This window comes from Tenrec ecaudatus, chromosome 4 (genome assembly GCF_050624435.1).
Source record: "Tenrec ecaudatus isolate mTenEca1 chromosome 4, mTenEca1.hap1, whole genome shotgun sequence".
Taxonomy (NCBI): domain Eukaryota; kingdom Metazoa; phylum Chordata; class Mammalia; order Afrosoricida; family Tenrecidae; genus Tenrec; species Tenrec ecaudatus.
The window spans coordinates 61,686,674-61,712,745 of record NC_134533.1 but is presented as its reverse complement, the minus strand read 5'-3'; the positions used below and the strand labels follow the sequence as shown (position 1 = coordinate 61,712,745).

The window sequence follows — 26,072 nt, the reverse complement described above, 5'->3', positions numbered from 1 at the left end:
AAGGACAGGAAATGAGAGTTTCCAAATGACTGGCTGAATAGCCTAAAATAATGGACACAGACATTGCTGAAGATCCAACACGAGCCAAGATGACGCCAAGGAGAAGCTGCAGAGAGGGAAGAGGTGGGAACTTCCCAGCCAGGACCCCAGGGAGTAAAGAACAGCAACATGGTGCACAGCGGGTACCGGTCAAGCCTGCATTTCTCACGGCAGCAGAGCAAGCCCCTTTCTGCCTTCAACTCAGAGGGTCCCCAAAAGTTAAGGCACTTGTCATTATAGAACTCCTTGGGACGTGCTGTGATGCTGAAAGGTCGTTTTACCATCTTAAGCCGTGACTGAGATGAATCTGAGTAGCACGTTTGCCCTGGTGGGGGAGTGGGGCTGCTAGCTAACTATCCGGTCAGTAGTTTGAAACTACCAACCACGCCTCAGGAGAAAGATATGAGGTTTCCTACCCATCTCTAGATAGAGTTAAGTCCTGGATTTCCACAGGGGTGGCTCTACTCTGTTCTCCAGGGTCTTTCTGAGTCAGAACCGACATGTTGGCAGTGAATTTGTTTTGTTTTTAATGAAGTTTCAGGTCTCAAGAGTTTGCATGATTCTTGGGTAAAGAATGTGGTGTCTCTGGAGACCCAGGGGACAGAGAAGCCTGCTATGTTGAGCACTTCCAGCAAGTTCATGAATTAACCTAATAGCCTTTAGATGTGTCTCCTTGTACTCAAAGAAGACAACCGTAAGACAGAGTAAGCAAATGAAAAAGCAAAAGCAAGTGATGAAGAAACTTGAGATAGGAAGTGAAGGCTGGACATGCTTGTACACGCAGCGTACACATTTTTAAAGAAAACAAAAGAAACATGCTTAGCGCACAGGGCTCTTCATACATGTACTGCTAACAAACATCCCAATCTGGGAAGAGCTCAGGTCTCTATCTTAGAGCTCTTCTGGGAAACACATGAGGATTTCATGATAAAATCTTGAGATTCTGGATGCTCTGCTGAGCATTAAAAATGTTCACTCTGAGATTAAAAGGACTCGGTATCTAGCAAAAACTAATTGAATCATGGAATGTTCGAGCTGGAAGGGGCCTTAGAATTGTTCTTGCCCGATCCCTTGGTTTCCAAATGGGGAAGCTTGTGCACAGAGAGGCTGTAACACGGCCAAGGTCGCAAAGTTAGGAGCATAGAATGGACCAGAACTGGTCTTCAGATGCCAAACCAGAATGTTTCTACTTCTGCAGATAATTTAATCCACAACAAAACCTTTTATCTTTCAATACAGGGGCAATATTTGTTAGCCTAAGATAAAGAGTAATCAGATAGCTGCCAAGTTACTTATCAAACTTGCCCAGGGATTCTCTCAAAATCATCTTCCTATTGTCCCCCATAAGTCCCGAGGGAGAAGTCTCTTACCTGTGCTTTGTTGTCAAGATGCTGGTTGTGGGCTGAGTCCGACTTGCCTGATTTATAGGTCTCATTGGTGACAACATGCAAAGTAGCTTATAGTTAAACAGAACTGCCTAGTTCTGGCTCAGCTTCCCCACCTAATAGGTAGATATGACAATACATAACAGAACTAAATAGAAACGTTTGCTTATAAAACGGAACTCTTACAACATTGTTTAGTGAAACGAATCTTCTCCCATGCATCTAGGTTATGATTTTTTAATATCAAACTTATGGAAAATATCTTTAAGCAATGGTCTCAAAAATCATGTCAAAATTCTTATCAAGTCTTTAGATAAAGAGCAGAACCAGAAAGATTAGCCTAACCTTTAGATTAATGTGACCGCTTAATACTAACTATGAAATCAGTTTTAGGTTAGACTTGTGAGTTTAACTTTTTTTATTTTACTTACTAACTCAAACAATCCATTAAGAACCTCATTCTGGCTGAGCTGATTGTGCTCATGGGCTGCCCTATAGGACGGAGCAGGACTATCGCACAGCATGCCCAAGGTTGTAACCCTTTACGGAAGCAGACGGCACTTCTTACGTGGAACGGCAGGAGAATTTGAACTTCTGACTTATTGTTCAGCAGCCAAGTGCTCTGTATCAACAAAATGTCTTAAAGAAAACCACCCACGGGCAGTCCCTAAAATCATGTTATAAATTTAATATCATTTGGTGTTATTACCTGCCAAACAGTTGTTTTAGTAGAACTTCTTTGTGCATTTAAAATCTCTCAAATATACCCACGTGACATTGGCATGATTGGGAGAACCCAGTCGAAGCAGCCACACACACACAGAGACAGAAACTCAGAACCCACGCTGGGGGTTTGGGACGGTCACAGACAGTAGTCTCACAAAGGGTACAGCTTCACATTCGTCAGGCAGCCAAAGAGGGAAGAAAGTGAGGAGACACGCACTCAATGGTAGGCGGTTCAAAAAGGATTTTTATTGTCACATTGTTTCAGAGAGGACTCGGGAAGAAAAAGCCAGCTATGCCTTAACTGGCAGACCTCTCCCAGGGAGGCACCCGGCCCTCAGTCCTGGTTCAAAGCTGTAGCCACTGGAGCTCACACCGCGGCCTCCGGGGAGGGCGGAAATGCTGAGAAACGTGTATATGTCCTCAATCCAGAGAGGCTTGCTTTATTGCACGTGCCCATGTCTTTACAGAAGCCTGGAGATGAGAAAGACCACGCACCCCAAGACTACGTGTTTAGGCATCACAGTAGGCCAGCCAATGGCCAGGCCGCTCGCGGATGCACTGCATCAGACATCACAGGGCGTGACGAGCCCCTGCGTGTTGTGACTCCACCAGGCATTTCAGATCCCGTGTACCACAACGTGCAGCACGGGGCAACCCACTGCCTCGCTAGGAGAGTCCGTGCAAAATTCAAACGGGGGTCACCGAGGCTGCCTCCTGCAAACCAGCCGCTTGAGAACGGGGTGGGGAGGCTGCAAGGTCTACATACAAAGTTTGTTTTAACAAAGTGTCGAGAAAGGTTAAGCATTTACCACGCAGCTTCCACTCACCCCCTGCAAAAGAAACAACAAAACCCGAAAAATCATCCTGACAACCAGGGCAATGGGTGAGAAGAGAGTGCTTGTTCCAGGGAGAGGACTTCAAAATAATTTACAGGGTAGATTGATTTATATTAGTAAAAGTCACAACAGGAAAAGTTTACTGGCTGACATTTGAGATGTGTGCTTTCAACAATGTCTCTATTAATACGTTAAAAAAACAAAAACAAAGAAAGAGTACCAAGCACATGTTTACTTCCAGTTTTGAATCTTCCAGCAAGAGTTTGGTGAAATCCAAACTTAACCAGGTCTTCGTTGGTCTTGTTTCTTTCTAATCCCCATTAGCTGAGGACAACATGTCGGTCAAAGACAGATTTCCGCTGCTCTTGAACCTGAAGCTTCCAGCGCTGTTGGGCATATTCTACCTTGTTCAGCACGTTGGCTCGACTGCGGGAACGGGCCAGCACATCATGGGCGTTTGCAAAAGGCTGGTGATCCTGAAAAGTCGAGGAAAGGAGATCATCAGGGACGACGGCATGATCAGTGCAAGCAAACACACATACACGCACGCGCACGCAAAGCACACATCAGCACTCAACTCTCAGCAGAGGCTCGAGTGTGGACACAGGTGGTCCAGGAAGCCTAGTGGTCGCTCACGAGGTGTTTGTGAAAGGCGGCTGTCGCCACCCTTCCCCAAGATGTGACTCACAAGGCCGAGGGGCCACTCCTGTCAGAGAGGGCTTCTTGATGCGTTGGGGAAAGAAACATGGATTTTCATGGTGACATCCCCGTTCTCTAGGTCAGGAAAGCGGGGCTATTCCCTAGCTCACTCAGACGACAGAAACCTGTGAGAGCCGGAACTCGGAGGGATGGTTATTTTTACCAGGTTTCATACGTTGTTCGCTTTGGACGGAGTGCTGTTGTACACTTTCCTGTTGCCTGTTTTGGTGGAAAATATTTTCGTTTTCCTTCTCTGACAGGTTTCCTGCCTACACAGGTTTTGTCTTTTGCAGGCTTGGCTGTACTGAGCTCATGTGTGGCAGAGGCAAAACCTGCCTTACCATTTCCTCATAGAAGTGTTTACCTGTCAGGTGGGGTCACACCCACTCCGATGATGAACTGACAGGTCTTATTACGGTTGGCCTTAATTTCCCCATGTACCCCCACCACGGAAAGGTCTGGTTCCCCCCACTCCCCAGTCTAAAAGCCACACAGCTCCCTGCTGGTTTGTTTGACCAGTTCCCCGCTAGCACCAAGCCCAGTGAGGAACTCATGCTCCGGATCTCTATTCAGCAGACATGGATCTGATCACGGCTGCCTTGTGGAAGCTGCTGGTCATGGGCCACTGTGGTACCTGCGTGGGAAACCAGCCTGCTCTCCTCAAAGGAGACCAGTGCAGCTAGATGTTTGCAGTCATGACACAGGAAATCTACCTCTGAGTGGAATGTAAACACAGCTGCCTAAATGACAAAAAGCAGTCAAATCATTTATTGCTTTTGTCTTTTTCAAAACTTGGACTCTTTTCCCTAATCCTGCCTTAGCTAATGGTCTGAATGGTCCAACATAATATCCAAACTACAAGCCCCACTCCTGTTCAACTTGGCCTCAGAGAGAGAGAGAGAGAGCGAGAGCATGCTGTTTCATTCGACACATGAGGAAAAGCTCTCCTGTATACTAAATACCCAGGACAGGCGCCAGCAAGTCCTCGGAAAGCCATACATGCTGCCATATATATACATATATGAAACTGTATAGTGTTAAAACACCTGGCCTGTTTTTTAAAATAATTTTTCCTTCATATTTCCACTTTTTTAAAGATCAATTTACTAGGAGTTCTTACAACTCTTGATACATCAATTGTATCTGACATATTAGTACATATATTCCATCATTCTTTTCTAGACATTTACTTTCCATTGAGCCCTTAGGATCAGCTCCTCTTTTTTCTGCCTCCCTCCCCCACCCCCAGCCCTTGTGGGCCCTTGATAGATTGTAGAATGTTAATTATTTTCAAATCTCACGCCGATGGCTGTCTCCCTTCCCCTCTGGTTTCTGTTGTTCTTCCCCTGGATGGGGGGTGTGGTTATGCGCCATTCATTGATAGGTGGCCCCCTCCCTCCTCCTCTCTCCCTCCCTTCCCCCTACCCTTTTGGTATCTTTGTTCCCATTCCTGTTCTGTGTGTTGTGAGTTTTAGCTCTTGCTGATACCAATGTCTAGCCCAGAGTGGGAAGTGCTGGCCTTGTTTATATACGGAGACATTTACACAATGTCCACATTTCAGTCATTGGAGATTTTTCCATGAAAGAATCTTCCCCTACATCCTTTACCAAAATTCTCTGAATGTGTTTATGTAGCTTAATTTTTTTGGAAAAAACTTTTTTTGTATTATCAGTTTTTGCACTTAAAAAATCATTTCATTAGGGGCTCATACAACTCATATCACAATCCATACATACATCAATTGTGTAAAGCACATTTGTACATTCATTGCCCTCATCATTCTCAAAACATTTGCTCTCCACCGAAGCCCCTGGCATCAGCTCATTTTTCCCTCCCTCCCCGCTCCCCCTTCCTCATGAACCCTCAATAATTTATAAATTATTTTGTCATATCTTGCCCTGTCTGATGTCTCCCTTCACCCACTTTTCTGTTGTCTGTCCCCCAGGGAGGTGGTTACATGTAGATCCCTGTAATCGGTTTCCCCTTTCCAACCCACCCTCCTTCTACCCTCCCGGTATCGCCACTCGCACCCCTGGTCCTGAAGGGATCATCCTTCCTGGATTCCCTGCATTTCCAGTTCCTATCTGTACCAGTGTACATCCTCTGGTCTAGCCAGATTTGTAAGGTAGAATTGGGAGCATGATAGTGGGGAGGAGGAAGCATTTAGGAACTAGAGAAAAGCTGTATGTTTCATTGTTGCTTATGTAGCTTAATTTAGGTTAACAGCTGGTGCAAACTTCATTTCGTCTCTTATTTTTAACTTGAAAATTAAAATAATAGAAACAATGCAAAGGCCTTTGGGGAGGAGAAATGAAAACCAGTCTGGAAGGTCTAGGCCAGAAGGGACAGGAGAAGGGGAGGCTCCGCTCTTGGAGGACTTGGTTTCCTCCAGGGAGACAGAGCGTCGGTGGTCATTTAATAAAGGAGAGCAAGCATGAAAACTCTGCTCTCCTAACCTTGACTTGTTAACCCACCAGTGCTGCTTGGATTAAACGGCACTCTGGAGATGCGGTGCCTCCTGAGTTTGTATATAAAATATCACCACCCCTGGTTTGTTTCCACATCAACAGGGCTGGGAGGAGGGTGGGCTTCATCGGCAGAGCACCTCTCTGTTTCACAGTCAGTAGGGGAGAGAAAGCTGCTTACATTTAAAGGACCAAACAAATCAGTTAATCCTTTTGGACTGTCCTTCGCCTATCAGAACAAGCTTGGACCAGTTGCTCGCGGGCACGGAAGCTGGCGAATGCAAATAGACTTAGCGTTTTAATATGTTTGTTCTTTTTGCACCTGATGAGATTACAACAAATACAAAGCCTGCCTGAATGTACTGCTTTGGCAACAGTGATGACGTGTCATGGATACATGATACGGGAAATACTGTGACTCTGCAGTGAGCGTCACATCCGGACCACTTCTCCTTTGGCTTAAAGTTCTCTACAGTGGACAGAAATGGGAGGGAAAAAGGAAGACTGGACTTTGAGAATTTAACAAAAGCACTTAAAATAGTAAAGCCTTAGTAAAAAACTCAACTCTTCAATGAACAGCCACTGGAGAAATGGAACTCCTTCTTGTGAGAGTTATTTCCATAAATTCACAAGTCTTGTGCAAAACCTTTCTCTGCCCAGAAGCGGCTTAACAGCGAGGCAAGAGCCAGCCAGGCCTCCCAGAGACCCAGGGCTCACGTGATCACTGCGTATGCAGGATCAACCAAGGCATGCCCTCTGCTTGTCTACACATCTGTACATGTTTCGCTCTCTTCTCGGTGTGCTGCATGGGTGTTGCTTAGCCCTCATGCAGGCCCGGGTGTTTATGCTGCAAAGCATGCAGTTTAAGGTAGACTTTCCCCTTATGTGCTTATAGTGAAACTTAGCTAAGTGGACTTTGCTACAACAACTGATCTCATGGCGCAGCGGGTTCCCCGCTGGCTGCTAAACACAACGTGAGCAGTTCTTGACCACCAGCTGCTCCATGGGAGAAGGATGAGGCTTGCTGTGCCTGTAAAAACGTACAGCGTTGAAAGCGCACAGGGGCAGTGGTGCTCTGCCCTATGTCGTGACAGGGCAGCATCCACGCAATGGCGATTAGTCTGGTTTTTGGTACAGAGCACTTTCCTATGAGCGCAGTCTGCACCCGGGGGTGATCTTGTCCCTCCGGAAACCTGTGACTCCATCACTAGTCATTGGTAATGCCCGTGAACAATGTTGAGTGTTGTGACTGGGATAAGGGTGGTACTATTGGCATCTGGTAAGCAGAGACAAGAAATGCCAGTAAGCATCCTACAGTGGGTTGGGCCAGCCCCAACAACAAAGAATTCTCCACCCCCAAATGTCAATAATGGAGAGGTTGGGAAACAACTCTGTTAAACCCTGTTTTATGTGAAAGAAACTCACATGGGAACAGAATTTGAGACTCAACACTTCTTTCTGGTGCACAACCTCTGGGTCCTCTAGCTCACACACCTGCAACACCCACACTGCTTGCTTCTGGCCCATCTGCTCTCCAGTGTTGCCCTTGCCTCAAGCCCACCAGCCCCCTCCTGGCGGGTTCCTCGCAGTCTCTCCACTGTGAACCGCGAATGCCATGGCAAGGGTGCCCTTGGCACTGAAGGGCAAGGTCTTGTACCACCAAGGGTCATCAGTTTAAAGCACCAGATCTGTGGTTTTAGGGACTGAGGCTTCCTCAGAGCGAGATTACTATCACTAGGCGCACTGCGTAAAGCACCACCGTATGAACGTCTCTCGGTGCCCTGCACCTCACACCTGAGGATGAGAACTCACCCCGCCGTCGTCATCGCTCTGTATCAACTGTGAGTGGCCAAAGAGGCGTCTCTTCAGTATGGGCTCAACCAGCGTGAGGTACACCATGTACAGTAGCAGCAGCCCCAAAATGGAGAGGTAGATGATAATGGTAACCTGAAGGAAATCGAACATGAGTTACGTCTTTGGCCTCAGCAAGAAACGATAATTTTGCAGGATGATGATAACAAAGCCAACAGGATATCCCAACAAACCGGAAACAAACTCAACTTTCCACCACAGTGTTACTCCAGGAGCAGGGGGCACGAAAGCAGTTTGTCTTTGGCATCTTTCAAAGCCCCCGTTTCCCCGGCTGATCCCGTGGCACCGTGTTAGCACAGCAGTTTCCTTTCACGGCTCCACACAGCGTCCTAGATCCAGCAGCACTGCTGGCAGACAGCTTACAGGAGCCCTAGCAGGGAATGTACGCGGGTGAACCTCAACAGAAAATGCTTGCACATCAATTTAGAGACATAAAACACTTTTTTAGGCTAGTGATTTTCTTGATATCTTAATTTGTGTGATGCCACAAGGTCACACATCACACACCCACTAGCATGGCTGTCATAAACTGGACAATGTAGTGTGTGTCTAGGAGGTGGGGCACGACATGCCTACGGTGCTGGTGAGCGTATGGAATAGTACAGTCACCTGAGACGACTTGACAGCCTCTAAAGAAGATAAACATGCATCTACCACGCTAAGGACACCACCCCAGAGAGGGAAAGGAAAGCGCAAGTACACGGAAGAGCATTATTCCTGACAGCGCGACTGGGAACGATGAGAACGTCCATGAGCTGAGGATGAACAAATAAAACGCGGTGCTTCCATGTGATGGGAGCGTATTCAGCAACGAAAAACAATGAAGTCTTCATGCATGCTACAACATGGTCCTCAAACCCTTAATGCTAAGTGAAAGGAGGCAACGACAAAAGACCACATACTGTGTGACTCCATTTATATGAAATGTCCAGATCTGTAGAGACAGAAAACAGAGCAGTGACTGACTGTCCGCGCTGGGAGCGGGAAGGGGACTCATTGGACAGGAGCATGACCCATCTTTGTGGGGTGATGGGAATGTGCTGAGACGGGGTTGTGGTAATGGTTGCACAACTCTACAAAACTCAGAAAGTTGTGTAACTGCAATGAGTGGATTTAAAAGCATGTAAATTATATCTATTCTTTTTTTAAAGTGTTTTGTTTTAAACAGGACAGCGAGGCTTTCTCTGCAGAGCAAGAGCTCTCCCACTGGACCGGACCGCTCACACAGCAACCTGTGACTGTTGTCTCCGGCTGCCCAGGTTCCCCCGAGGCCTTTGTGCAGGGGAAGGAATGAGCAACAGCCTATAAAAACAATTTGTGAGAACCATCAGCCATTCTAGACCCAGAGAGTGGTGAGAATTCTCCACACTTCATTTCCTTGGGGAAAATCTTAAAATCCCAGAGTGATGTTTCAAAAATAGAAGAATGCTTATATACATCCATATATATGTACACACAGTTGTGGAAGGGCTAGAGGGTTCCGCCACTCTGCTCTCTTACTAGCCCGTGATGCACATGGCCCACAGAGAATCAGGCTTTCTGGGACAGGCTCACTACACGCAGGGAGGGCATGGCTGTCCCACTTCACCCCCCCCTTATCTAAGGTCTCCTGATCGACCCCTGAGGCCTCTCAGGGAGGCTAGCGGGGAGCAGGCTCCAAGCACCTTTAGAGCAGGGGAGGGAGCGAGCAGGGCTGGGGAGTAATTGAGGTCATTAAAGTCGGATTCAGGTGCCCCAATGTCTGGCCTTGCTCTGAACCCGAAGCCTGCCCGGGAGGCCCAAGACGGGCTGTAGCATCTACCTTGATGGTCAGCGAGCTCCTTTCCTCGTATCTGCACTCACAGCGCAGACAGTAGGCCTCCACGTCGGCCCCGCGCACCGGCATGGGCTCCACCACATGAAGGCAATCGCTGAAAAAGCAAAGGCAAACGCTGCTTCAGCCTGGCAGGGGGTTCTGCTTGAACTGATCCAAACTTTCTAGAAATCCAGAATCATCGTAAGATTTACCCAATGCAAGAATATTAAGAAACCAGCAATAAGGCGAAGTAAAATAATTTTTCCTTTTAATGTTAACACTTTGCTAAGAAAGGTTTAATGGTCTGGAAACCCTGGGATACAGCTGCAGTTGTCATGCATGCTGTTAGTAGTTCCATGCACCTGAGCAGCACCAAGGGCAGAGAAACGATTTACACACTTCAGTCAAGTAAGGGCTCGACCTGCCAGTTACCGAGCAAGGCAGCTTTAAATGCTTTTTTAAAAAAGTGTGGTAAATTGTTATTATTTTTCATCTTCAATAAAATAAATAAAACATAAAATAGTCTTGCCTAAAATGTTTAGATCCTTGCTCAGGATCCATGAGGACTTATTTTCTATTGAATTTATAAATCACTTAACTTTGTAAGAAACACATTTCCCCCCCTTCATTATGTATTAAAATGGCTTGGGGCCATGCTCAAATGTGAATTACTCACTGGTGAATTCGATGACATCATTCTCAATGGCCACCGTCTGACACTATGGACAGCTTATCATGTGTCCAGCATGGTAGCTCCAAAACTCCAAAAAGTGACCGCTCAAAAGCCACAGGAAGAAGCAGTTACCTTTTCTTTTTGGAGGGTAAACTTTTAATTAATTTATTTATCATCTTATTGGGGGCTCTTATGACAATCCATCATGCAATTGTATGAAGCACACTTGTACATATGTTGCCATCAACATTTCCAAAACATTTTATTTCTACTTGAGCCCTTGGCATCAGCTCCCCCACCCCCACCGCTCTTGTGAATCTTCGGTCAATTATATGTGAGTTACTTTTTCTTAATGAGCAAGAAGCCTATTGAAAGTAAGAAGTAGTATTAAGACAAGAAAAATATTTACAAATGAGAATGGATTATTATGAAGAACTATATAAAAAATAACAAAAGACTTTTTTGAGTTTTTTTGTTCTTGTTTATTCTGTCCACATATTTATTTTTATTGAAACCTTTATCCAGGATACTTCTGTCAACTATATCAGGCTACTATCAAAAATATATTTTCAATTTACTCTGTAATACTTCACTCAAATCACAAAAACAAAGCAAAATAAATAGATAAATAAATATCCCCTAAGGATCACAACCAGCCAATCTGCAGCCAATGGTGGGGATGGCGCAGGGCTGGGTGCGCCTCGTTTGGTCGTGCTGGGGGCTCCGTGAGCTGGAGACCCACCGTCATGGCAGCTAAAAGTAACAAGAGCCCGGAGAAGCACCTTTTGGACAGTCACTTCATCTCTTTGGGATCGAAAGTGAGCTCACTGGCAATGCACATCTCTCAGACCCTGAGAAGTGAGTAAGGGGATGAGAATTTTTGCAAAATCCCAAAATATATATTAAAAATAGCTGAACTATAAATTTGGCAGTAGTAGTATATTTCAACCCTTTGCAGAGCCTAGAGGCATGCAAATATATCTCTAATCCTCAAAACAACATTTTATCAAAATCTATGTTTCAGGAAATGAATTACTTCTCCTCTCAGCAAGCAGACACCCTGAGTGGTACAAGCTACCAGCATGCCCAGCTGCTCCTCAAAGGCTGGAGGTTCAAAGGGCTTGGTGATCTACTCCCCAAATTAGCCACTGAAATCCCCATGTGGCACAGTTCTGCGCCAAGGCACAGGAAGGCATTCCCATAAGCCAAAGTCAGTGGCAACTGATTATTCGGTAATCACCTTCGGTAATATTAAAGGGGCAAAGTATGCCAAAATAATTTGTTGTTCAGGCCATGCACGGCAAAACACATCAATCTGACATGATCACCCAAGACAAAATAAGTGAAAATGTGGTGAAGAAAGCTGATGGTGCCCGGCTATCAAAAGATATAGCAACTGGGGTCTTAAAGGCTCGAAGAAAAACAAGCAGTCATCTAGCTGAGAAACAACAAAGCCCACCTGGAAGAAGCACACTAGCCTGTGTGATCATGAGGTGTCGAAGGGATCAGGTTATCAGGTAAACTACCCTGAACAAACAATTATATCTATGTGAATAAGTGGGGAGGGCAGAGTGGAGACCCAAAGGCCACCTGCAGACAATTGGACATCTCCTCACAGAGGGATCACAGGGAAGAGACGAGCCAGTCAGGGTGCATTGTAGCACCACCGATGAAACACACAACTTTCCTCTATGCTTTAATGCTACCCCCCCCCCCACTATCATGGTCCCAATTCTACCTTACAAATCCGGCTAGACCAGAGCACGTACACTGGTACACATAAGAGCTCACAACACAGGGAATCCAGGATAGATAACCCCCTCAGGACCAATAACAAGAGTAGCCATACCAGGAGAATAAGGGGAAGGTGAGGGGAGAAAGGGGGCACCTACCAGGGGGACGAACAACAGAAACCTGGGTGAAGGGAGATAATGGTCAGTGTAAGACATGAAAAATAATAATGTATAATTATTAAGGGTTCATGGGTGAGGGAGGGTGGGGTAAGGGGGAAATGAGCTGATACCAAGGGTTCAAGTAGAAAGAAAATGTTTTGAAAATGATAATGACACTATGGATGTATGTATGGATTGTGATAAGAGCTGTAAAAGCCCCCAATGAAGTGACTTAAAAAACAAACACCAATTTAGTCGTTCCTACGCGTGCAATGCACGTGTGCAATGCAGCAACACTGACCATGTCCTTTGAGTTCTACTCCCTTTTCTGAATTATTCCTCACTCAAGGCCCCGTGCTTACCTAGACTTTTGAGTACCATGATGAATTTGACCCCATGTAATTCTTCTTGTCATCCACAATATAAAACAGCAGAACATACACCAACAATTTCTTCATGGACAATTCAGTGACAGTGATTTCATTCTTTGAGTGTGTGACCACTCTTACCCTCCTCCCACATTAATACTAACTCACTGCCTAAGGTTCCTACCCACCTTTCAAATCACTGTTGTCACTTTGATCCCATACAGAGTTCTTAAAAGAGCATAATGCTCAAGGCAAATATTTTTTAGTAGTTAAGCTAAACTCTTGAGTGGCTTTAAGAAGATTCCAGGGGAAAGTTTGGGTTAAATAATTGAAGATTATTTCAGGGCAATAGTTTTAGGGGTTCATTCAGCCTCAGTGGTTTCACAAAGTCTGGATTATATGAGAATTTGAAATTCTTTCCGTTTTGCATCTTCCCTCTTTGATCAAGATTTTTTTTTTTCTATAGGAGCTTTGATCACAATGTTCAGTAACGGTAGCCGGGCACCATCTAGTTTTTTCTGGTCTCATGGCAAGGGTGGAAGTTGTTCGTGCAGGCAATGCCAAACATTCCATTTTGAAGGAGGCAAAGTTTTAATGTCCTTCACTAGTTGCCAGGCAATTCTCTTCCCTACTGGCATCTCGTGCTCAGACATTTCTGGTTGCCACAAAAAGTCTACTACCACTCTACTCTGCATTCTGCCTCACCCCACCCACCCTGCCTTGGGTATGATCCATTACCTTTGTCCCCTATCAAGATGAACTTTTTCATGTTTAATTTCCCCAGAGTTGTGGTATTAGAAAGAAAAATCAAAGATGGTCTGAATGATAAAAGTTTGATTAGTTATCTTTACCACATAAATGAATTTTAACCAAGGAAAACATGAAAAATATAGATCTCCCCTGGCAGAATTTCAGATAAGTATGAGGTCTCACAACTCAATCACATAAACAAATGCATGCTATCTGTTCCAAACATAGAAAAAAGTCAGGCAGGTATTTATGTATCAGGCATAAAACAGAAAGTAAATTCCCTGTTTGAATCAGAGGCCACCCAGCCCAGCACTCTCAGAGGGCTCCCTTCACCAAGTTCACAGACTAAACTAGTGGCTGAAAGGGACCAAAAGCCAAGCTTCTTGTCCCATAGGTCAGTCCCCACCTGATTTCTATGAACCTCAAGAAAATGAGGTTTATCTCCCAATTAGTTTCCTATTTCAGCTTCAGAAGCCTTCCTCAACTATGTAGTATTTAAAAAAATTTCTTTTCTTGTTGTTTTAATCGTTTTATTAAGGGTTCTTATAACTCTTATCACAATCCATACATATATCAATTGTGTAAAGCACATTTGTACATTCATCATTCTCAAAATCAGCTCCTCATTTTTTCTCCTCCATCCCTGCTCCCCCTCCCTCATGAACCCTTGCTAATTTATAAATTATTGTTTTGTCATATTTTGCCGTCTGCCATCTCCCTTCGCCCACTTTTCTGCTATTTTAACAGACCCAAGTTATAGGGCTCAACCACTTTATTAGGAAGTGGACAACATCTCCCCCTCGTGCCCAAAGAGGAAACTAGCAGCTTTAACCGTTTCATAACCACATTAGTTTCTGCTTTAAAGTTTTCATTGATACCATGTGTTTTCAATCATGTTGAAATCTGGGTGGATTTTTTAAGGTGTATGTATTTTAACCCACTATGTGGATGCGGCATGGATGTCCCAAGAAGATTCTGGGGAAGTGAGGCCCCTTCTTCAGACTAGTGTTACAGGTCCCCATAAGGCTCAATACATACAGCATGTGCTGTAACTGGAAGAGCCGATTCCCAAGACAATGTGCTATGACTTGGAGAGAAGATTCCTTGGCGGGCTCCTAAGGTCCCACAGTCCACAAAAGGTTTAAGCCATACCCTAAACAAAAGCCGAAAACTTAGCTTTTATAGTTTGGCCAGCCGAAGTCAATGAGAGATTAAAGTTAGCCACTGGGCAAAATGGGAAAATATATCTAGAGTCTCACAGCTACTGGGAGCCTCGGAGAACCATAATATCCTGGTTAATCGTAACTTGCCAACGCTTCTAAAACCAGCTAAAAGACCTTCTGTGCCGACTGGAAACTATGCCCACGAAAAGGAGCTGTGGGAACGCATGAGCAAAGGTGGTCAAACCCAAAGCAGGCTTTCTTCAACGGTTTCTGTCCCCGCCTCTTCACTTTGACCAATTACGGGGGGGGGGGGGAGGGGGGAGTGGCACACGGTTGGGTCTGAGCACTGAATAATGAGAAGATCAGTGATTTATGGTTTTTTGGCATTTAAATAGGCATAAATTCTATCACTGATCATAAAATAAGCTGATTGTAAATGCTTAGTACATTTGAAAAAAAGTATAGAAATACCTTTGAGCTGTAAGCTTTCTTCTATCAAATAAAGTGCCTGGTTGATATAAAACCTATTAATGAAGAATATGCTCCCCAAATTATAAACTATTTAAAGTGGAACAAAGATGTTCTCAAGAATCCACTTAACAAATATCAGGCTGACTCTGATGTATTTCGGATAAATTAAATCATCTGAACTAACCATGGGGGAAACGAAGTATGCCCAAAGGCTTCCGTTTCTCTTTCAAAGTCAGCTTAATTTGATCATACTTTCAACGCTTTGCTGTGTTTCCACAGCTGCAAAATCAATCACACGTGAACGTACCTAGTACTGGGGGCTATTTTCCTCATCGATCTAGCCCAGTGGGGTCAACAGAGAAGCCTGCTTGCAGCTAGCCAGTCAGGACCTGGACGGCCGCCATCAGCATCCCGGCTCATGGCTAACCCTTCACGGCACAGCAGGTGGGCAGCACTGACACACACGGTCATTCCCACTCCTCCCCACACCTTCTGGCACTTTTAAACATGGCTTCCAATTCTTGAAAATACATGATCAAAACCCTACAAAGTTGCAAAAGGTATAATCCAGATAAATGAGGCTGGTGCACCTTCCACTGAAAAGCATGAGAGAGAACGCTCCTGACCACATCTTGAGCAGGTGGGCCAGGAGAGGGCGGTTTAGGGGCCACTAACTCAGTCCTATCCCCAGGTGATAGGACTGCTACCTGGGGCCTGGTATTTTAGCTAGTCACGCAATCAGAGGCTGACTCTCACCTTTTCAAATATAAATAGAATTTGACACACTTTTTTTAAACACAAGAAAACTCTACACATTGAATGAAAATTCTAGGCCAACATTAACATTAACAAGCATGGAAAGAAATTTGACAGGTAATTCAATAAACTAGAATACTTACCAATCTTTCTGGGATATGTTCTTATTATAAATATGTCCAGAATTATCTTTATAAGGAGGACAAATACATTTACACCGGACATCTTCAAAATTCTGTAACCAAAAATGGAAATTTAGCATAGCATGTTGATAGTTTTTAACAATTTTTCTTTTATAACTGTACCACATACACTTTGCTAAGCATTCCCTGCCAAATATCCTAAAGTCATTCCATTAAAAATTCAAAGAACTTTGAGATACAGGTCTTAAAAGGCCCCTACGTCTTCTTACAGTAATGCTAATTATGATTCACATCTTACATAAAAATATCTAAACCGTGGTCTCTGACTTATTAAGCTTTCTGATGACAATCGTTTTAGCTGTACCACCATCTGTCAGTAGGAATGCACACAGTAAACGTGAAATTGTACTTGTAAATAAAAATGCTGAGTGCAAAGGATGGCGAAAAACAAGCTAAAATGTATTCAGAATTCACAAGTCATAATTTTTCTACCCACGCTCGCTCCTCCCATCCTTTTGTAGAAAGACACTGAAATAGACAAAAGCGGTTGAAATCTGTCAGGGATGATGTTTTAGAGGCACCAAGCCACAACTAGAAAGGAAATAGCTAAGAGAAGTAGCTTGCTACTAGCGAAGATCACTGTGGTTTACCCTTGGCAGCAAACTTTGCTGCTAATCCCTGAGTTTCTGAGCTTCTTGGTACAACTGTACCAGCAATGCAGGCAGTTACTGTGGGTCCAGTTTCAGACCACCGTAACAAGGCTCGTCCCACCAACTGTGTGCTGTCCCAGTGCCTAACAGTGCGGTTTACCCGGGACGGTGTCTACTAAGTGTGCATGAGTATTAGGAAAAAGTTTGAGGGGGAGAAAGGGGGAACCGATCCCAATGATTGGCATACAACCCCCGCCCCCAGGGGGACGAATAACAGAAACGTGGGTGAAGGGAGGCGTAGGACGGTGTAAAATATGAAAGTAAAAATAATTTATTAATTATCAAGGGCTCAGCGGGGTAGGAGGGAGGGTAAAGAAGAGCTGATACCAAGGGCTCAAGCAGAAAATGTTTTAGAAATGATGATGGCAACATATGCACAAATGTGCTTGATATAATTGATGTATGGATTGTTATAAGAGCCCCCAATAAAATTATTTATTAAAATTTAAAAAAGAAAAAGTTTGAAATACTGTGAGATTCATCAAAATGTGACACCGAGACAGGAAGTGAGCTCGCTGCTGGGAAAGCAGCGCCAGTAGACTTGCTGGCTGCACAAAGCTTCACTCTGTAAGCAGCACAGTAAGCAGGAAGCGCTGGGAAATGAAGTGTCCCACAGGTGGGGGCTTCAACACGCGGATACGTATTTTCTCTCGGTTTAGGCGGCTTTCTGGGGAAGGTCTAAATTCCAGGTAGCCGCCCCTGGGGGAAGGTCCTTTCTCTGCAGATTATGTTCCTCAGAAGCCCCACCCCCACTCCCTGCCCTCCCCCTGTACTTCCTGGTGTCTGTGCCTAATCTGCTTTTTTATATGTCACACGTGATTGGTCTAAGAACACCCTCACTGTTGTGTTCTCACCAATATAACAGAAAACCCAATTCCCACATGGGGTGAGAGGTATGAGGACACAATTCAACCCCAGCCCAGTGAAGAGGGCAGCAACTGACAGAGCAAGTTCCACGGGGTGGCGGAGGAGGTGACTATTTGGGAGCTGCTGCCTCCATCAAGAGGGCTGGATCAGAGATGGCAGTGGCTCCTCGGTTTCGGAGGAGCAGGCCCATGGCTCAGGTACCCAGTGGTGTCTGCAGTTACTGACAAGTCACTGGCAGCCACTTAGTGCGCCTTTGCTCTGTGCCACACCGGCTGCTCTTCGAGGTGGCTTCAGATAAGGGTAAACCATCCATCGTTCCGCCCCTAAGGACACGCCCTGGTAGGGAGTCTGATGAGTACATGTTTACTATTGACTGCATACAGCAAGGCAGGAGAGCAAGGGTTGGGCAGACAGGAGGCTTGCCTCTGGTGGGTGGTAGAGAAGGTTTCAGAAAGAATGCCTGACCAAAAGTAGCTGCGGCCGCAGTTTGTCCCATTATTGCAGAATAGACAACGACGTTATTGATGAAAGCTCTTGCTTTTAAAACTGCAAATGCCTTCTGTTTGTCATCGTACTTGTGTGGCTTTCATGTGCTTTTTCTTAGTAGCAAGCTAGCTCCTCGAGAGTATTCTGTCTCTATGAGCCCAGATCCCCTAAGGATAAGTCACTATGAAGCTTTTTAAGTGCAACTGTGTAAGCACTCACATACATTTAGACATAGAAATATGTGTGCCTTTGTGGCACTCTTGAACACTAATTATAAACCAAGAAGACGCTTCTGGCTGCTAGCGACCTCTGACACTAGTAACAAGGGACCTGCACGGTCAGCCCTGGTTAAACTGTCCAGACCCATTAAAGGTAAAAGTCGGAACCCTAGAGATTTGGACTCTCAGCTCCTGACAAGCAGGATAAGTGTCATTGTCCGTTCTGATTCTCCAATTGTAAATAAATCCTGCGAGGCTTATTTACGCGCCTTGCTAGGACGACCTTCGTCTGCCTGACACACCTGACTACCTCTCCTGTCAGTCTCCAAGGAGGAAGCCCAGACGTGGAGGGGGCTGGCGCAGACCTGGCAGGGGCACCAGAGAACCAGGGAGCGGCATGAAGGGACTACAAGGGACACGCTGTGGAGACAAGAAGGGTCATAATCTCTCCTCTCCTGTCGTTTCGTACTCCTTGCCCAATAAATGACTAGGAAGAAAACAGACAAGCAAGGGCCCAGGAAGGTCTGGAGAGCCTGGGAGGAAGCTTCCGGCGGGGCAGGCGCGGGCAACAGCAGGGCACCGAGGCCGAGAAGAGAAGGCGGCTTCTGGGAGGGGGCTTCCTTTCGCTGTCACGTTGGCTCATGGATCCGGGGCGCGCGGCCAGGCCGCACGCGTTGCTGTCGGGGCTGGGAAGTTTAGGGGGGAGCTGTCAAGGTGGCGGGGCTGCCGTCCAGGCTGTGGGGCGCCGGCAGGGGCAGGACGGGGCCGGAGAGGGGACTGGCGGGCCGGCGGGCGGGCTGGGGCCGCCAGGCCGTCGGAGGGTCGGGGCTGTGAAGGGGGGACGGGCGGTCGGGGCTGGGGGGCTGGGGGGCGGCCGTCGGAAAGGCCGAGCGCAGGGAGGGGCGCGGCGGCGGGACTCACCTTGGCGGCGTCGGCCAGCGGCACCAGCGGCAGAACGGCGAGCGCCAGCCAGGGCAGGCCGAGCACGCAGCCGCGCCGGAGGCGGCCTCCCCGCGCGACCGCCATCGCCGACAGCCCCGCCGTGCCCGCGCCCGGAGCCCCGAGAGCTGCCCGGACCCGGCTCGGCTCCGGCTCCGGCTCCGGCTCGGGCCCTCCCGCACTTCCGCCCGGGCCTGCGCGTCACCGCCGCGCCGCGTCCGCGCAGCAGCATCCGCCCCGGAAACGGTTCCCGGCCCGCAGGGACCGGCGGCTCCGCGGCCCGGGCGCCCGGACGACCTGCGCTCGGCCCCGGGAAGGAGGGGGCCTCCTGGGGGGGGGCAGCCTGGGCCCCGCAGGAGTGGGACGCGCTGGGCCCTTTCCCGGCGCCGAGTGACGGGGTTTGCGCGGCCTTCGGTCGTCCGTGGCCGTGGCCGTGGCCGTGGCCAGCCTCCGGCGACCGGGGGCGGCTCAAGTCCCAGGAGGCTTGGACTTGCTTGGGAGGCTGGCTTCGGGCCGGCGCGTGCTGAGAGCGGAGACAGGCCTTGGGCATCCCGCTAGCGAAGCCCACCGCCGGCGAGGGGGCGAGGGGGCGTAGCGGGGGCTGCCCGCACTCACCGGGCGTCGGCACCTCTCGGACTCGGCTCCCCGCTGGGCTGCGGGGGTCTCCCGCCCGCGCCGGGCGAACTGCGAAGGCACGGGCCGCCGCACTGGGCTGGCCCGGCCCGGCTCCGGAAGATGGGGAGCTGGCGGGAGAACTGCCCAGCTGTGCAGCTGCCTCCTCCGAGAGGACTCCAGGAGGCGGGGGCTGCGGCTCTGCCGGCCGCCAGAGGAGGTCTGCCCAACTCCGAGTTGGGGGAGTCGCTGACCAAGGTTCCCCGGGCAAGTCAGGAACGCTCGAGAGATGGCATACTCTCTCCCGTATTTGTTTTGTTAATCATTTTATTGGGGGGGGGCCTTACAAATCTTATAACAATCCATCATTCAGGGATATTAAGCACACGTACATATGTTGCCAAAACATTTTCTATTAAGCCTTTGGTATCAGCTCCTCTTTTTTTCCCCCTCCCTCCCGACCCCACCTAACCTAGCAGACTGAAACCTTGATCAATTGTATGTTATTATTGTTGTTTGGTGTCTTACACTGTCCGTGGTCTCCCTTCACCCACATTTCTGTTATTCGCCCCCCTGGGGGATGGGCTATATATCTAACTTTGTGATGGGCTCTCTCTACCCCTGCAACCTCCCCCCCCCCCCCCCAGCCTCTTACTCCAACTACTGTTCATGAGGGTTTTATCTGTCCTGAATTCCATGTGTCAAGAGCTCTTATCTGTACCAATGTGCGTACTCCGGTCTAGCTGGATTTGTCAGGTAGAACTGGGGTCATGATAGTGTGGGGGAGGAAGCGTTCAGGAACTAGAGAAATGATTCACCAGTGCTATACTGCACCCTGGTCGAATTGTCCTTATCTTGTGACCATTCTGTGGGGGGATGGCCAATGTCTACAGATGGGCTTTGGCCCAGGCCTCCACTCCAACTCCTATCTTTTCACATTGATATTGTTGTTTGATACCTGAAATACTTTTCTTCAGATAGTGGAGACAGTGGAAGTAATGGGAAGATGCCGGATTCATCAGTACCACTAGGGGTTCGCTGAATGACTTTGACAAGTAACTGCCGTCTTTGATTCTTGACTGGGATATAAGGTGATTGAATTCCATGAATGGGTTTGAAATTCTCCCACGGAATCCTCCTTTATTCTAACTTTAAACAAAATTTAAGGGTGGTCATTTCCTAGTTTGTGAGAAAAGTCTCTCTATTCCCATATGTGTTTATTGATGCTAGACTCTTTAACATAAGAGGGTGTTTCATACTGCACCAAATAGATCTAACCTCTTCAGCCCCAAATGGCATGTAGTCCCAGAGTGGCAGGACAAAATGACTCTCACCAGGGCCCTTCTAGATTCTTGGTGGTGATGTCCAGACAGTGAATTGTTGGGCTTTTGTAGTGGGTGTTCTGCTGGCCAGAGAGCAATCTGGAGATAGTTGGGTCAAATATGGATTTGACTGGATCTGTCCTTGCCCAAAGCCTGAGTCAGTAGCAAACCTGGGATCAGTTTCGGGTTCATTTCTAGGTTTGGCATCTGAACGGGGTGCAAACTCTGGCTGACACCTCATAAGCATACTCGTACTTCTTTAACATTGTTCTCAGGCTTTGGGAATGTATAGTTATGCCCCAGTCCGGTGAGCCTCATCCGTTTACTAAAGACACAAAGTACACGCAACCTCTACTGTCCAGGATGGTGAGCACCAGCCAGCCACAAGTGGCGGATAAGCACTTAGAATGTGGCTAGCTTGAATTGAGAAATGCTGGATTGTGCCCTGGGCTGCTAACCACAAGGGCAGCAGTCTGAACCTCCCGGCCACTCCGCAAGGGAAAGATGAGGCTTTCTGTTCCCATTAGGAACTATAGCCTGGGGAAGCCCACCGGGCCGGTCTACTCTGTCCTGTAGGGTTGCTGGGAGTCAGAATTGACGTGATGGCAGTGAGTTTGGCTTTGGCCGATGATGTCTTTTGGATTCCCTCAACCTGTTTTTGTAAAGTTTGTAACCAAGAAAGCCCTGTGGAGCACAATTCCACGTGGTGACGTGTGGGGTTGCCTCAGCTGGGGATCGACTGACTTGATAGCAACAGGCGTTTGGTTTTAAGACGTCACCCCCCCTTCACTACGAGTCAGAATTTATTTGGTTTGTAAGTATCCATTGGATTTCAAAGATTGAGTACCCAAAAAACATGTAAAATATCTCAGTAGTCTACAATTAAGGTTGAAAGGATATTTAGGGTATGTTGGGCTAAATAAGATATTAAACTAATTTTACTTGCTTCTTTTTATTTTTTCAGCCTAGTCCAGTAGTTGTCTTAGGTAGGAGCATTCTCGAATCGAGGCTGAACCTGGCAGTGAAGAGTTGGGCATGTATTAACTGACTGCCTGGACGGAGATGGAATGAAGACTGGAGTTGGGGATAGGGCAGGAGTGGCAGGGAGGAACTGGCAGAATGAGAGCCAAGGGTCTGGGTGAGGTTTGGATCTGCCAGCAAATACCTGTACTTTTAGGCACTCAATAGAAGTGGTAGGGTCAGTTCTTGTTCTGCACTACTCAGACCTAGGTAGCTCTTGCTTTTTCTTTTGGTCAAGGATCTTTTAAACCAGAAAGCCTTCCCTGTACACATCCTTTTGTGTTTGTGCAGATCTCATTCCAAACTCACCCCATTATGGTAAACTTGTGCCCCAAGCACCACATCTCTTTGAGAGCAGGGATCTTGTCTCATCTCTCTTTGTACCGAGACTCAAGCAAGTTGTAAAGACCCAGGAAACACAAACGGCATGGGAGAAGCTCCTGTGGTCAGTCTGAGGGAAAAGTATCAGCTCCCATCCTGACCCAGAGAGATGCAGTCAGTTACTTAATGTAGCCCCTCAGCCAGATTCCCTTGTGAGGTGTATTCGTCTATGCCTGGGGTTATAACCCATCTTGGAAGGAGTTCCATGCTATGGTAATGGACACCTCTTTGTTTCCTGGGGGGTGGGAGGGTATGGTCTGCTGAAAGACAAGGACCTCACCTCAAAGTCATTCCTCTGTGTCTAAGAGCCATCTCCGAAACAAGGGCCATTGGAGGGAGAGTGCAGGTGAGAGCTGTCTTGAGTGTTGGAGAATGAGCCAGAGCCCAGGCAAGGAGACCCTGAGGCAACAGAGGAGCAGCACCAAGTCTGACTGAGGCAGAGCAGCAGGCTGGCTTCCTGGCCCCAAAGACAGGCCAAGGGACCAAGTGGCTGAGAGGCTGAGGAGAGATGTTGCTCTGGGCCAGTGACTGTATCCTTACCATGTGCTGATTCTGACTTGTAACCTAGTAACTCCCCTAATAAATTCCCTGAAGTCCTGAAGTGTGAGTCTTGTCTGTGAGCTCTAGTGGACATCGATTACAATGAATCCTTGAACTCAGCACAGAAGGAAAGTACCGTGGGAGGCGCAGTAGTCATCAGGATAGGTAAAGAAAAATGAAGACTAATGTCTGACTGATGCCTTGTGGCACTAGAAAAGCCAGAGGAAGTCCGAGATAGCTCTCCATGTTGTCTTCTCCCGCGGACAGGGTCGCACTGAGCTGCTCAAAGGAGAAGTGCAGAACCTGGGCAGAGGTTTGGCAGAAGGGAGATTTCTGACCTCAGGTCTTCCTAGGCCTTTAGGTCACATGGGAGTTACTCTGTTTACAGAAAAGACTGACCCCTTAGTATCTGCTGCTTCCCCTCCCCCTTTCTTTGCTTCCCAGTGCAGAGGTTCCCATATTGCATTCCTCTTTAAGAAGTGACACACACACACCCCTCCCCCCACCTGGCCTTGGCTCTTTCACTTCTTGTGAGGCTTGAGAAATGGGGGATGGTCGGGAGAAGAGATGTCTCTAAATTTTAGAGTGTGGAAGTCAGATGGTTAGGAAGCAGAGGTGTCAATTTATGTATCTAGGATAAACGGATGACAAGGACTAAGATTTTGCCAGCTTTAAATAGCTTGTGGCTCCCCTTCTTTTCCAGCGATCAAACACCTCTTTCTTACTCCACCACCCCATCTTTTCTGGTCTCCCTAGCACTCCCCCAGACCACACCACTGGGGTACACATGGAGTCATGCACAGCCTGCACTGGTTCTGAAGAGTTCACACACACACGAAGCATTTCTGAGCAAGCCCTGGAAATGTCTTCTATAAGCCTGCCTGTTTATCATGTGTATATGGGCTGCCTCTTCCCTGCCCTCCGAGATCTCCCTCCTACTGTATATGAAGCCACATAAGTGTATCGTGCCACTGCTGCCACTTGCTGGTGTCCACCAGAACAGTGCGGGGGCCCGAATATTTGCCCTCTGCCTCCGGTGGGTGCCGCGACTGCTGACAAGTTACTGCAGCCTCTAAAGAATAGAGCAACACATGGGCCAGCTAAAGTTGGAGGGATTTTCAGTTTCTTTCAGAGGGGAGTTAAACTAGTAGCCTTTGTTTCCATGTTTTATAATATTTGTGAAGATAGCCCCTCCTCTTTGGAAAATTACAAATTTTAAATAAGATACTACATGTTTTTATCTTTATTAAAATTCTCACTGCCATCAGTCGATTCTGACTTGGCACTCCTATAGGACAGGGTAGAACTGCCCCCTGTGGGTTCCTGAGACTCCCTTTATGGGAACAGAAAGGGATAGATAGCCTCCTCTTTCCCCTGTGGAGCAACCAGTGGTTTAAAACTGCCCACCTTAAGGTTAGCAGCCCAACACAGACACATTACACCCTCAGCTTCTAATGAAAAACATCAGGATAGTAGTTACATAATCTATGGTCAATTTGAGGCTTAGGCGTGAAGGGGTGGAGTTTAGCTTGACAATAGGTCACAGCTTGATGACCTCATTTGGAGGTGCTAAGGAGATTTAAGAGCTCGTTGGAGAGGGGACACATGTCACTATCAGAGAGACATTCTTGTTGACAAGCCACATGAAGACAGGCTGATGGCAGTCAGAGCCTTGGAGTTGAAGGAACCACGTGGAGACCCCTGCCAGTGCTGATGCCTCTACTGCCACTGGATCCACAAGCCTTTCCACCCATTGGCCTGAGATCTTCCTGCATTTAGTGTTATTGCATGTGCTGAGTGAGTCTGAAGAGGAATTTATAGCCTGGTACTGGACATATGGGCTAATATCAGACTTATGGGCTTAAACTGGACTGGGCTGGGATTCTTAATGTACAATTGCTCTTATATAAAAAATTCTTTCTTATATACATACGTGTGTATGGATTTGTTTCTCTAGTATATTCAGATTAACACAATCAGACTTTGCCCCAATCCTCTGCACTCAATTTCTGCTGCTAAGGAGTAGCCTTTTCTTTATATTTAAACTATCTCTTTGGATGTTTATTTCCACATTTTAAATAATCTTATCCTGCTAGCTCTTCATTTTTTAAATTTTGCTATTCTACTTCTTGCTATAGGAAATAAGATCTGTAATTTTACTTACTCCCTCTTACTTACATAAGTGTTATTTTCCCATCCCCCAATATATATCACCCTATTTAGGTAAATCAAGATCCATTATTTACGTGATTTTTACTGTGTACATATTACTCATTGGTGAGCCAATTTGCTTATTATATTTCCTTTCTTTTGATTAAAGTTAGCATTGGCTCTTCTTTTATGTGAACGTTCTTAAGTACCTCTGATGTATCCCAAACTCACTTCTCGGGAAAGTCAACCACCTTGGGTACCCTCTCAGTCTATTTTTCAATTTAAAAAGAGCTCTCCAGCATCTCCCTTCACTTGGGATGCTGCTCTCTGAGCCATCTGCGGCACAGGAATAATGCTGTATTCCTCCCCATCTTTTCAAGCTGGCTTTACTTTGCTGAGAGATGTCCATCTTCCAGCTCCTCTTTGGAATTTCTACACTTCGGTTACCATGTTTTAAACTTAGTAGAATGCTTTATTATTCCCACCACTCCCCTCTTAAAATAGCATTCTGGGGACTGAACAACATACTACTTTAAAACAACTGGGTAATAGATCAAATGAGGGATGAAATTAAAATAGCATTCCCTTTCATGTGGTGGATAGGAATTTTTTTCTTATTCCTTTGCGGATATACTTTCAAATGTTTTCTTCTGCTTCTTGACTTGTCTGCGTTTTTTCTAAGTTGTTGTTTCTATCCTGGCTTTTCTTTAAGCTTTGGTGGCCTTGGCTGTTCACTCTCGGGCAGCAGCGAGACAGAAGGGCTTGTGTAGAGGCAGGGCTTGGATTAGAGGA

The 26,072-nt window shown here is 46.8% G+C and overlaps 1 protein-coding gene across 2 annotated transcripts; it reads right to left on the bottom strand.

Moving 5' to 3' along the window:
* Positions 1-2,376: 2,376 nt before the first annotated feature.
* Positions 2,377-19,994, bottom strand: TMEM9B (TMEM9 domain family member B). Of its 2 annotated transcripts, none has more exons than XM_075546106.1 (5): positions 19,870-19,994; positions 16,035-16,126; positions 9,825-9,933; positions 7,964-8,098; positions 2,377-3,462 (listed from the first exon to the last, which is right to left on the bottom strand). In XM_075546106.1, the coding sequence occupies exons 3-5, from the start codon at positions 9,906-9,908 to the stop codon at positions 3,307-3,309; spliced, it is 375 nt and encodes a 124-aa protein (XP_075402221.1). In that variant the 5' UTR covers positions 9,909-9,933; positions 16,035-16,126; positions 19,870-19,994; the 3' UTR covers positions 2,377-3,306. The 2 variants fall into 2 exon arrangements, with proteins under 2 accessions (XP_075402221.1, XP_075402220.1); XM_075546105.1 differs by lacking the exon at positions 19,870-19,994 and adding an exon at positions 19,237-19,439.
* Between the last annotated feature and the right edge of the window lie 6,078 nt (positions 19,995-26,072).

What these genes read in the sequence shown, in the direction of transcription:
- TMEM9B (XM_075546105.1), bottom strand. Translation starts at nt 19,341, where the DNA reads ATGGCGGTCGCGCGGGGAGGCCGCCTCCGGCGCGGCTGCGTGCTCGGC. An exon ending in AACATATCCCAGAAAGATTG is followed by an intron (nt 9,934 to 16,034) that starts GTAAGTATTCTA and finishes TTGCTTTTTCAG; the next exon opens with CGATTGCCTTCATGTGGTGG. An exon ending in GGAGCTCGCTGACCATCAAG is followed by an intron (nt 8,099 to 9,824) that starts GTAGATGCTACA and finishes GATTTCCTTCAG; the next exon opens with GTTACCATTATCATCTACCT.